At 47.2% G+C, this 13,087-nt stretch overlaps 1 protein-coding gene across 1 annotated transcript; it reads left to right on the plus strand.

The window, feature by feature from the left end:
• Positions 1-1,352: 1,352 nt before the first annotated feature.
• Positions 1,353-12,700, plus strand: vimr2 (vimentin-related 2). The gene is made up of 10 exons (XM_064329276.1): positions 1,353-1,506; positions 1,971-2,112; positions 2,744-2,893; positions 3,363-3,482; positions 5,478-5,573; positions 6,567-6,695; positions 8,371-8,496; positions 10,091-10,201; positions 10,300-10,424; positions 11,730-12,700. The coding sequence occupies exons 1-10, from the start codon at positions 1,397-1,399 to the stop codon at positions 11,770-11,772; spliced, it is 1,152 nt and encodes a 383-aa protein (XP_064185346.1). The 5' UTR covers positions 1,353-1,396; the 3' UTR covers positions 11,773-12,700.
• The last annotated feature ends 387 nt before the right edge of the window (positions 12,701-13,087 follow it).

A 13,087-nucleotide genomic window follows, 5' to 3' on the forward strand; every position in this document is an offset into this window, starting at 1 on the left:
TCAAGGTTTCGTGTATCCAAAGATGGGCAGAGGTACCACATTCTGTCAGCGAGACGCTGAACTAAAGCAATCGTACATCGCGGTAAAAAGTGGAAAAGCCTTCTGGTTGTTTAAAACGGGTCGGTAACTGACAGCTGACTGTAGCCCCGCCCATTTTGGGAGTCTTGCTTATTTGAGAGTTCTCGCAGGGAGCGTGTGGGCTCCTGGCCTGCCCTTTCTGCCCTGGTTCTCCGAGCTGATGAGTCACCAGTTTCTATACGTTGTCCTCAGCATGGAGGTTCACTCTGGTGTTGCTGTTGGAGAGATACGATGTGTACAGTCTCTGTATGTATGTATGTGCGTCTGTTGGTGTTATTTTTAATCACCCATGTTGAGTGTGTGTGTGTGTTCTGTTGTTCTTGTGTTGGAGCTGTGTAAAGGCTTGTGATTATTGTACATATGCAAAAAAACGAAATACCCATTTGCACACCTTTTAGTGTATGATTTTGGTACGTTTTAATTTATTTAACGGAAATAAATCTGTGAACCTGAAAATCATTCGTTGCAATTTTTTCACCTCTCAAATCTCAAGTTGTGAGAGATGATATGTAATAGAGGTTGTGCAGACACAACGCTGCGTGTGCTCAACCTTCATAGTTATCTGTGTCTATATCTATTCAGAACAGGGGTGGGGCTGCATACTGGTGGTGGTGGGGGTGCGGGGGCTCTGTTTTTCATCTTGCACTGTTATTTAATGCATCTGCCAATGTGTTGAAAAATAAAATGTGCTTTATTGTGCGCAACAAATTACTGTTGTCTCATTTTCCATTTAATGTTCACTTTTTCCACTAATCTAATTTTCCAAATATCCTTGTTCAACTGACAGATGAAAAATATCTGCATTGTCTGTGCATTACCAAATACAACATTTGTCTTCGGATTTTGGATACACCCTTAACATGTGATATTAACCATTTTTACCAAGTCATGCATTAGAACTGTATCTATAGTCTTCCATAGAGGCCTTTATTCTGAAAAACTGAGTATCCTGTTAGTTTAAGCATGTTCACATGTCGTCCTTTTTTGGGCATCCTTATAATTTTGCCCTTCCTTCACCGAGGGAATCAACTTGATGATGATGAGCGATGAACGCATCCAGAGAATCGACTTCTATAACAGCCAATAAGAGCGTGCACAAACACAGCGGGCGCAGATCAGCTCTGGTTGCCATTGTGGCTCTGATCTCTGCTCCCTGTGAAATCCCAGGTCGCTGATCGCGCTTCTATAGTTAGTGCGCTCAGTGGTTGGCGCGAGATCTCGCGCCTCGGTGTGAGATTCCCGCCCCTCTGCCCGTATATAAGGCACCGCCTGCACCCGCGGCTGCTGTTTGCCTGCCGGCTGTTGCCCAGTCCACCCAATGGCCATGCTGAGAGTGTCGTCCTACCGCCGGCTGTTCGAGGAGGGACGGTGGGGCCGGGAGAGTGGCGCCGCCCTAATGTGCGGAGGACAGTACCGCGCCTCGGCCAGGTCAGTGGGGGGGGGGGGGGGTTGCTCTGTCCCAGAGTTAGCCTGTGTGGAGCTCTGGAGCCGAGCTCGATGGTACAGGTGTGAACACTGCTGCAGATAGACTGCTCAGGTAAATGCTTACTGGCACGGTCTACATTTCTGGTTTTCATGCCACCTTCTGGCCGTAATTACTTAATTAGCCAGAACTAACAGTGTACAGTACTGTAAACAACTGTTCCAGCAGTCAAAGTTTTGCTTTTGAAAATGTAAGCCTGCTGTTTGATTCCATTAACGGCGAATGTATCTTGAATGAATGCTTTGAGATGTTAGTGATGTCATTTTACATGTTCATGGAATCCTGACATCAGCACTTATCCAGCTACATTATTTGACTGATGATTAATATGGGAGGGTTGCTTTGCATCAGTGCTTCAGTAACTTTCCTATTGGTCCACCTCTTGGTGGTCTGTGTGTCTGTCCCGCAGAGGCAGAGCTGCAGGCACTCAGTGGGTGGAGCCTGACTTTGAGGCGGCTCAGGTTGTGAACAGGGACGCCGTGTCTCGGTTTGGGAAGGAGAGGGCCCTGATCGCTGCCTTGAATGATCGACTGGCTTGTCTCATTGAGACGGTGAGGCCCTGGATCCAGGCAACTAGACACCAACCATTCACTTTCAGAACATAAATTCAGAAGAAGTGGAGTATTTGTATTTGACTTGTTCTCATCCATTTCATTTAGAAACTATTTTCAGGAATATATCTTGAGAGACTTTCAGCCTCATAACTGACCTGTTCTTTGTATTTTTATAACATTGGCTTTTATAACTGAATCTAATGTTCCTGCTGTACGTTGTGTCAAAGGAAGTTAAATTACAGTTAATAATCTATCTGAGTTTTAATATTGTATGACAGAGACACTGTCGAAAAATGTACATGATTGAAAAGACTGCAAATAATGTAGTACACAGTAAAATGTCCAGTGTTAATTCAACTCTTAACAGATAACATTTGGTCCCACTCTGGAATGCGGGACCAAATGTTATCTGTTAAGACTTGAATGAACACTATTAGAGTTGAATTAACACTGGACATTGCACTGTGTACCATCTCCATGTATCTAATTACAGATGTGCAGAACCTGTTTTAGTGTGTACTTGCATACACGTCTGCTTCATGGCACAGCGCAATGTGCACGGCTCCTCGTACGGAGCTCTTCTGGGGTCAGCCCGGGAGACGTGTGATCTCTGTGTCCCTGATGAAAGGCTCGATGCCTGGAGGAGGAGAACCAGTCCCTGGAGGCCCAGATCCTCGAGCTGGAGGAGAGGCGGGGAGGCCTGGACGCCTCCGCCACCCCTGCCCCAATGCCCGACTGCGGCCTGCAGGCGGTGGTGGAGAGCCTGCAGAGGGAGAAGGTAGCAGAACCGGAGGCGCAGGTTCTACACACCTACACTGTCGGCCCTGGTCCTGGACAGCCACCGGGGTGTTCTGGGTTTTGTTGTCGTGTCTTGGATCTGAATTGGTCACTGATTTTAAGACAAAAACAAAAAACCAGCAGACCCTGTTGCTCTCCAGGACCAGGGTTGCCCACCCCTGGCATAGGCCTACTAGATCAGTAGTTCAAAATGAGGGCCAGTCTGTTTTGTGGCTTCATTCCAACTTTCACTTTTGCTAGCATTTAATACATTATTAGCCAAAACGTATTATGATACAAAATAATTGTTTATTATTGGTTAAAATACTGTACATGTTTTTTTTTTAAAGGCATCTATAATCTTACTGGTGGGAATTTTACCGGTGTTTTACCGGAGTTTAAAGGTTTTGGCTCGGGTTTGTCTGGCAGTGGAGAAGAGTGCCAGTGTTCACTCTTCTGGTCTGCGGTAGGAGCAGATCCTGTGTGACACAGAGAAGCTGCAGAAGGAGCTGGAGATGCTGCAGTTGCGACACGAGCAGGCCGCTGAGCAGACAACCCTCGTCCAGCTGGAGAAAGAGGAGGTTGCCGTGGTAATGCCATTCACACCTGCACCTTTGCTTGTTGCTGCGTTTGCATTAATGGTGGTTTGTGCTACAGATGAAGACATTCATCTTCATTCACAGCTCCCCTGTCTGCCATTTTTGTCACCTGAACAGACATATTGTGGGACAGAAAATAAGACCCCTTTATACAGTTACATAAACTTATAATAATATTAAAATAATTTATATTGCACCATTTATACTAATTTGCAGCTCGTAGTGCTTCACAGAAAACAAAATACAAGTATGGTATATATCTCAAATATTCATATGATTAAAAATGCTGCTTTTGGCACTGCTTGCTATCTTGGTGAATGCACCAATGGGTAAAGTCAGCAGACCGATGTTGTAAAAACAACAGATTTAAAAAAAAAGAAAAAAAGCGATTCCAAAAATGTTTTTATCCACTAGATGGCACTGCTGGCCAACACCGTCAGCACAGGCATGCGTTGCCAGCTCCCTGAGCCTAGCCTCCGTGTGTAAATGAATGTTTTGGGAGCACATCAACACAGCTTTTCATCTACAGATCTGCCTGAAGGGAGAAGATTATTAGTACCACAGACTCTGGGCCGTCCGCCATGTACCAGAAACCCAACCTGCTACAGAATCTTTTAAAAACTCCCAAATCTACAAACTCGAACGCCTCTGAACCCATTGCCTTTAAAGCCAAAATCTGAGATGTTCTCACGGGTTTCTTTCATACGATAACGGTCATAGTATGAAACGCAGCAGTGGTCTGGCTCTCTGTCCTTAACTGAGAGGCAGCTGTATCTCTCCAGGTGAAACCGGAGTGGCAGGAACAGGGCCAGCAGGAAGGCTCCGGTCGGCTGCCGCCCTCTAAACATGGTGGCATAGATGGGGCTTAAAAAGCGCGGTGCGCATATGAGATAAATATAAATGTGCTGTTTAGCATTCACTTTGCGATTCTGCGGTTTGATGACGTTTCGGGGCACGAAACGGAAGGTCGGGCTCGGCTCCTGGGTCTTGTATATCTCGATGGTCTGAGCACAGCGCCGTTGGGCATAATCCTTGGGTTCCGGCGGCCGACGTCTGTTTTCAATGGTTCAACAACAGGGAAACGGCTACTTGGGCCGAGGGCACGAGAGAAGCAGGGTGGAGGCTATGTCGCCACTGCTGGTTTGGATTTGGAAATCCTCAAAGGGGCACGCCATTACTAAGTGTGGCCCGTAGCGTATAGAAAGAGGAGGATCTTGGGAGATTTATTTTCAGCGCGCAGAAAGAGCACAGGCTCTCTCCAATTACCGGCTTGTGTTTGCGCAGAGATAACAGACACGGACCTCCAGCCCCTGTACTGGTACTGTACAGTGTCAGTATGCGCATGAGGCACCCATGTGTTCAGCTGCCATGCAGTGCATTTCGTGCCTTCTGGACCTTCCCAAGCATTCACGTGCTGACGCAGGTATCCGGAGTCATTTAATTCACCATCAGCTAATCCCACACAAAGAAAACCCTGCATCTGAATAAAGCATGGAAGGAGTAACTGTTTCATTCCCTGCGTTGGCCTCTGGATTCTGATGACTACTTGTACGTTGAGGAGTGTGTGTGTGTGTGTGTGCGCGCACATTTGTTTATGGGCTGTGTTTGTTGGTGGATGGATGGTGCTGAGTATATGCATTTATATATTTATGTGTATTTATGTGTGTGTCTATGTGTTTGTGGTTGGGTAGATGGGTGTATATGTGTTCGTGTATTTATGCATGTTTGTGTTTGTGTGGGTGGGTGGGTGTGTATGGGTGGTGTGTATGTGTTTATGGATGTGTTTGATGAATGTGTTGCATACGTGTGTGTATATATGTATGGTGTTTATCCGTTTGGTGGATGTGTATGTGCACACTTTCAGATGTATGTATGCTTATGTTTATGGGTTTGTGCGTGTCTGTGTGTGTATATGCAAGCATGTGTGAATAGGTGGGGGCACATGAATGAGCCTGTACCAATCTTGCCTTCTTGCGCCCCCTGCAGGATGTGGACACGTTGTGCAACGAGTGCCTGGCTCTGAGGGACCAAGTGGCCATCTACGAGAGTGAGCTGGACAGGCTGCAGGAGGAACACCAGACGGTGAGGCGGTTTTGGACACATAAGCTCCCTCACAGCCCGCGCTGAGCAGTAACCACAGAGCACCAGTCCCCCTCCCAGCGGCGGCTCACAGACACCCAGCGGCTGGAGGACTGAAGAAGCCCAGATGGCGGGAGCGGGCCGGCTTGGCTCTCTGTTCTGTGGAAATGAGAGTCTGTGACCCCTGCTACCACCTCAGTTTGAACAGACTGGGGGGCGGGGGGAGGGGGTTGCCAAGATGAGTTTGTTAACTGTTGTGTGGCACACCACACTTTGACCAGATGCCATTACGGTCAACCGTTGCACGGCAACTGTGGTGGGGTGGGGGGTGTTGGGGGCAGAGTGGGGGCACTGGACAGGTACAAACAAAAAAGGACACCAGACAGGATGGGGGGAGAGGGGGGGGTGCTCAGATGAAACAACTGGCTGACATGAGCTGTGGGCTGAGGGCCAAGGAAAAACACTTCCCTCAGACTCCCCCCCCGCCTCCGCCTCCCGCTATCTCTGCCGAGCTGACAGACATGTCTTCATATCTGATTCAGGAGCCGAGGGCGTGAGTGCGGGAGGAGAGCCTCCATCACTCAGTGTTTTCCTTCAGAGCGTTCGCCGCACGTTTCGGCCGTTTACCGCCGTCCCTCTGGGGACGCGGCCGGTGACTCATCGACCGACCCCCCCACCCCCCCGCAAGCGTGTCTGAAAAGGACATGAAAACAGAAGTCCCGCTTTTTGCTTTTATTAACTGCCGTTTATTATCAGCATCTCCACGTACTTTGTGATAAACCTGACAGAGGTGCTGTTATTACGGAAGAAACAGACAGGGTACTGGATTGCAGAGTGTGTGCTTCCTCAAGTGCTTTGTTCTCATGAGGTGAATTTTGTGTGTGTGTGTTTGTGTGTGGTGTGTGTGTGTGTGTCTGTCTGTGTGTGTGTTTTTAATTGATAAAATTTGGATTATGAACACAGACATATTTAGAGTATTAATCCATCCATTTGCAGACCATTGAGTCCCTTGTCGAACCCGCTGATGGTGTTGCCACGGTAACCGTGGAGTTCCCAACCCCTGACGTTACCCCCGCCATCTTGGGCATCAAGGAATACTACTGCCAGTTGGAAGAAAGTCTGCAGGTAATCAACGCAGCCTGTCACTATCCATGTGGCCAAAGTGACCTTTGAACTTATGAACTTGCATGAGACAAAGGTCCACTTTTCTTCATTTCCTCAGTGTCTCCATGCCACAGCTTACACAGTTGCAACAGATTCTCAGTGTGAAATGTTTCAGTATCAATGTTAGAGCATTCAATGTTAAGAACATGGAGTGGAGCATCTGGTGGGTCTATAGAATCTGTGTCCACACACAGGCACAGATGCTCAGAGCCCAGAATGTGCTACATATCAACACAGGGCAGCATAGACCATTGATCTCAGCGGTCTTTCTGAGGAGGAGGAGAGAAGAGTAGGTTCTCGGGGAGGGGGAGGTGGGGGGGCTGGGGGCTGGGGCAGAGAGCGGTTACTCCTCATGTGTAGTCATGGCCAGAAGCTGTGCCCTGGATGGCTTCCCGGGATCTTTGGGGAGTGTGGGGAGCAGTGGTGGAGGGAGGACTCTCTGGAGAGTTCCTGAAACCGAGGGCTGTGGTTGGGGGAGAGAGTGACTGGGTTGGTTGAGTAGCCTCCCGCGGGGCCTGTGGGTTTTTTTTTGTTTATGGGGCTTAATCTTGGGCTCTGGATCAAGTCTACTACTGCATGACCCAGATATACTCTCTACCTCCCTCCCTCTGTCTGTGTCTGTCTCCTTCCATAATTCTCCCTCTCTCTTTCACTCCATCCTTCCCTCCCTCTCTTTTCCCCCCTCTTCTCTCCATCTCTGTCTCAGTGAGAGAGTGATGGACCTCTCTCTTCCTCCCTTCTTCCCTCCCTCCGTTTCATTCCCTTTCCCTCTCTCCCTGCTTTAACCACTGCCGATCACTCATCCTGGGCACCATTTTTAGTGTAAACGACACTGCAGTGTCCCATGGCACTTCTTGTGAAGAGTAAAGGGATTCCCCATCCACCTGGCCATATTCCCTATGCATCTTCCTCAGTCTGGCAGCATAATTATCCCCAGTATGGTGTCCTTAATAACCCCCCCCCCCCAGCTATTCACAAAATGGCTGACAAACAGGGAAGCTGTAAAAAAATATATTCCCCACTGTAAAAGTATTATAAGATTATGATGTGAAAAGCACTGTTTTAAAGGCAGCCAATTGAATGTTGTTATTGGAATGACTAAACAACTGTAAGACAAACCTTGGCATACCTTGGTTCATATTTTGGGCAAATTACTAGTTCCAGCTGTTGTGGAGTGCAGCCATGGGGGATGGGGGGGGGGGGGGTGAAGTCATTTGTTGTTAATTGATACTTTCAGTCAGTATGAAGAGAGAGCGGGAACTGTTTGACCCATGCACATGGAAAACGGAATGAGGGTAGAGTTGGAGCACGGGTGCACAATGAGGGTCCATCTGTTTTGGGTTTTCATGCATATTTCTGCTTATAATTAACCTAATTTGGCAAATCGTTTGTTTGATCTGGCATTTCTGATAAATTCATGAGCCCCAGCTAAAAAAAAAAAAAAAACCTCTCCAGATCTGAAGATGGTTCACTATGGTCCAATGTCGAGAGAAACCAGCACGGGTTATACAGCCATTCAGAACATTATGCAGAATAATTTGTTGGAACAAAAAGCAGCATACACACAGGCTTTCCAGGACTGAAGCTGCACGTCCCCGGTTTAGAACATGACTGTGAACATCTCTTGTGTTGCCAGTTTGAGTTTAAAGCAACATCTCTCATCCCACTGGGAGACCAGAAGGATGCTGCCATGGGCAAAGTGGAGAAGGGGAGGGTAGCCGACGCCTCCAAAGTGAGGGATGTTGGTGAGCTGAAGAACATGGTGAGTGAACTCTCCTTCCAGAACAACAGTTTGACCACCAGTCTACAATTTAAGCTTTGACAAAACAAAAAAAATATAAACTCCAATCTTGGCATCTCTGGATATATACCATCTAGACAAATCACAGCAATTCACAGGAAGGGTGACTCAGGATGGCCACATGCAGCAGTTGCTAAATTGCGCCTAATGGTGAAAATAAACCGTTTTCAACACCAAAAAAAAATTGGCGCTTCAGTCTTTGGCGACTGAATGATTGACGTCTCTGTAATAAACTCTGCCCGATCCTGCTGACCCGAGTGTTTACACTGAGAGATTTAGCAGGGAGACGTCAAGGTTGTAAGGCTGCGGTGTCTTTCCTATAGGATTTATCTTCCTCGGTTTCCCATTGTAAGCCACGAATTTCACTGCCTTTTTTCCTTTTCTGATTGTTCTGCAACTTCACGCATACACAGTTAAATCTTTAGGGGGTTCAAAGCTGGACTAGAGGCTAGTAATAAATAATAGCCTGAATCACCTGTCGTCTCCTGTATCTTATTGTAGTGTAAAAAAAAAGGGACTGTTGAAAGCTGGGCCTGTATAGTAGATGGCCCGACATAGAAATGTAAGATCATCAAGGCGCCACAAAACCGAACTGGGCTGGAACTGGAAACCGCGCTCGTCAAGCACTCAGCCGAGTCATCGCAGCTGACACGTTCCCACGTGCAACAGCAAACGTGGCTCAGATCTGATTATTGTGGCTGCGGCCGCACCCCGCGCTCTTTAAACAAACGGTTCTCTCATAAACTACAGAGAGGCTTCGACGGCATAATACCCTCTTCCTTTATCTACCGCGACGACTTCAGCTTGATGGACGGAGAGGTTTGGTTTTTGTCTGTTCCGTTTCCTCCTCTCCCGTCCTCTCCCCCTGTCCATGATTAGCGCCCCAGGTCTGGGTCCTCGCTGAGGCACGGCTTAACTAAACAAACAGCTTGGATCACGTTGTATATAATAGCGCAAAGTACATGTGGGCTCGGAGCCTCCAGACCTGCCTAATCGGGGCACTGCAGCACAGGGAGCGGGCCACCTTGGCTGGTGGGGAAAAAAAGCCCAATCTCTGATCGACCTGAAAGGAAAGCAGAGGCCCCCGGAAGCACCATTTATCTCCGGCAGCTAATTGTTTAAGTTGCCTGATTGTGGTGGTTTTTCACAGCAGTACCATGTCTCGGTTGAAGTGTGTGCGTGTGTGTGTGTGTGTGTGCGCGTGCGTACGTGCATGTGTCCGTGCGTGTGTGTATTTGTATGTATGTGTGTGTTTCAATTTATTAACTATTAGAATGGCACAATAGTGATAGTATTATTATGGTTAGATTTTTATTTTGTTTTACATGGATATAATAATTATGAGTGTAGGTTGTGTGCTGGGCTATATATGTATGTACCACATATGTATTTGTTTGTGTGCACCCCCTGTGCGTTTGTATGTTTGTGCGTGTGTGTGTGTGCTCTGTGTGTCTGTAAGTGTGAGCATGTGTGTGTGCATATGTATGTGTGCGTGTGTGTGTGTGTGTTTTCTGTGTGCTCATACATGTATGTATGCGCTCATATTTCTGTGAAGATTGCTGAGCTGCAGAGAGAGCTGGCAGACCTGGAGCAGCGTGGGGAGGACCTGGAGGTGGAGATTGAGGAGCGGAGGGAGGTCTACCTGGAGGAGATCGCAGATCTGGAGGTGAGGAGGCCTTGTGGCAATTTCCTAGAGCCGCCCTGCCATTGGCTGAACCTGCATGTGCTCCTATGACACGCCCATGCCCCTCCCCTGCCCCTCAGTGCTGTGTGGAAGAGATTGAGAACGCCCAGGCCGAGCTGGATGCCCAGATGAGGGAGCAGTGCGCGGACTACGACGAGCTGCTCAGTGAGAAGATGGCGCTGGACATCGAGATCGCGGCTTACAGGTGAGCCAAGCCTTGCGTTTCTCCACTGCTCACAAAGGGATGCATAGAACGAGCTGAAATAAAATGAAAGGTCAGCTTCAGCATCTAATGTGGGGTTCGTACAACGGATATTACATTACGCTGGAGATCGGGGAAATGCATGTGTGCATCGTGTGTGTACATGTTTGTGTGCGTCTCTGTGTGTGAGAGACAGAGAGAGGGGAATGGGAAAGAAAAGAATGAGAGAGAGAGCCTGGTTACCTGGGCAACAACAGGCACTAATGATATTTCTAAGGAAAGAGCTGGATTTCCTGTGGTCAGCTAGGACCAGCAGATCCTACAGAAAACATGCTTCCATTTCCTGTGGTCTTGAGCACATTAGTGTCATACCTTCCCTAGTTCTGGGAGTGCTTTAGCCGTCTGGCAGTCTGTTATACGGAGTGACCCACTTTGCTCTTCTCATCCTTTACTTCGAAAAGCTTTTTGAGCTTTTCCAAGTGCTCATCTCAGAGGATGACCTGATGTGACCCACCAGTCTTAGGATGTCATTGGCCGAGCACACTTTCACACATAACATGGCCCAGAGACCCTTTTATGTCGAGAAGACGCTAACTCCTTTACCCACAAACGCGGTTTTCGTGACCAGCGTCTGCATTCGCAGATGTGCCACAGTTTCAAATCACCCATCCATGTAAAGACATTTCCCAAGATCCCAACACAACATAGACTGTCTGGAACAACTTCTCAAAAAAACCTGACCGTAGATCGTCATCCAAGGTGAAACGCATGAATAAGAAATGAAATCTGGGCTTGTTAATGCTCGTCTACGTGTATGCTTCCGAGGTCTTCCTCCATGGCCGACCCTGGCACGATATAGAATTTATGAGCGCCATTTACTCTTGGATTCACTAAGAGTGCATTTCAGACGGATGTCCCCTGCGGCTTCTCCGTCCCGACTGTCTCTGAATGTAGGATACAGAATTATGATTACATGCATTAAGTCAGGCTTGCGTGCGACCTACTGTACCCTGTTGTTGTGCAGTTGTGAAACTAGTTGATGATAAGATGATAAGTGCGGCTCTGTTCTGAGAGATTGTTATCTTGAAGGACACTGCTCTCTGAAGGAGAGAGGTGCTTTAACATGTTGTGAAAATGATGGTCATTCAGTACCATTAAGTAACAACTGAAATCAGCTTCTCAGGATAGGAGTATGCCAGATCCATGCCAGAAAAACATTGATATGGAACCACCAGGACCCTTCACTGTTGGACCACTTTTTTGGCTAACCAACTGTAAAAAAAATTTTTCATGTTCTCCTCCTCATAGGGGCTTGGTGGAACAGGAAGAAGACAGGTTGTGTTTCCTGTGACAGGAAACTGGAAGCAGGAAATGGCGCTGAAGCCACAATGAGATGCCCTCAGCTTACATGGGATAACGCAGAAGGAAAAAATGCAAAAAAAAAGAAAGAATATGGACAAAAAGCACCAAATACATTGTATAAGTGCTTTCAATTAAAAAAAAACCCAGCTTGAACACATATATAACCTCATTCTGACAGATTTACAACAGCCAAGACCGTCTGGGTTGGGCCTCTGATAACAGCTTGCTGACAGGTAACTTTTAACTTGAGCAAAAAGAAGGACCACCATTGTGCAGTGGCTAAGGTGGGAGTATAAGAGGGTGTGCAGGAGTGCTTTTGGGATATCTCTCTTGGGTGAGTTGGAGCTCTCAGAGAGACCAGCGATTATGTTAATAAATCAGCTCAAAGTAGGAGTACTGATCTCGGTTCAGTTCACCCTTTCAGCTCATAATAGATGAAGGAAAGGAGATGGACAGGAGAATTCTGATCCTAGGTCATTGCTCCTATTCTGAATATGAGTATGAACCCAGCACTCTTTCTATGTGTTCTCTATCTGCCTGAAATACCCTGTTTTTCGTTTGTCACCAATAGCATCTTCTGTACCACTGCAAGCCCCTGTTTGTGGTACGGTGGTGGCAAGACATGCCCATCGAGAAAAGAGGGATAGTCATCACCCCCCTAATGCCATCACTGATATATCTCGTACTCTTAACCTCTGCTCTGCCCCTGAGGCCAACCGATATCCTTTGCTCACAGATAGGGTACACTGCAACTAAAGGATCTCAGACCAAATCAGGGTAACACGCATCTAGTTCATTTTCATCACACGCATATGTATCAGTGTGACACCAAACCAACTGCAATCTGAATGGCCATGGCTTAATTAGTGTCGGCTGGCATACAGTAGCAACTTGCATAATAAATTTATCTGTGTGAAGTTTTGTTATTTCTTTACCAAAACCTGTGCTGCTCTGAAAGCTACACATTAGGATGTACACTCTGAAAGTGTACATCCTAAACTTGCATACATAAAATTAGCCTTTTGCATGAAACACAGTTTTTTTTTTTAACCCCATCATTTTTTTTGTCCAATTGCATTGCCCGAAAGTGGTTGGGAAATTCCATCACCTCATACGCCACTGCTTGTAATGCCCCCCCCCCTCCCCATTCATTCTCATGGCTAACCTCATAAACTGAAAGCTCAGGGGGGCTGGCAGGCCAATCAAAGCCTTGTTAGTCCTGCCACAGAGATTAAAAACCCCAGCTAATAATGGGTCAGATGAGATTATCCACAGTCAGTCAGCCCCTGCGGTGTTTTTGCCTC

Source organism: Anguilla rostrata, chromosome 3 (assembly GCF_018555375.3).
Source record: "Anguilla rostrata isolate EN2019 chromosome 3, ASM1855537v3, whole genome shotgun sequence".
NCBI lineage: Eukaryota > Metazoa > Chordata > Actinopteri > Anguilliformes > Anguillidae > Anguilla > Anguilla rostrata.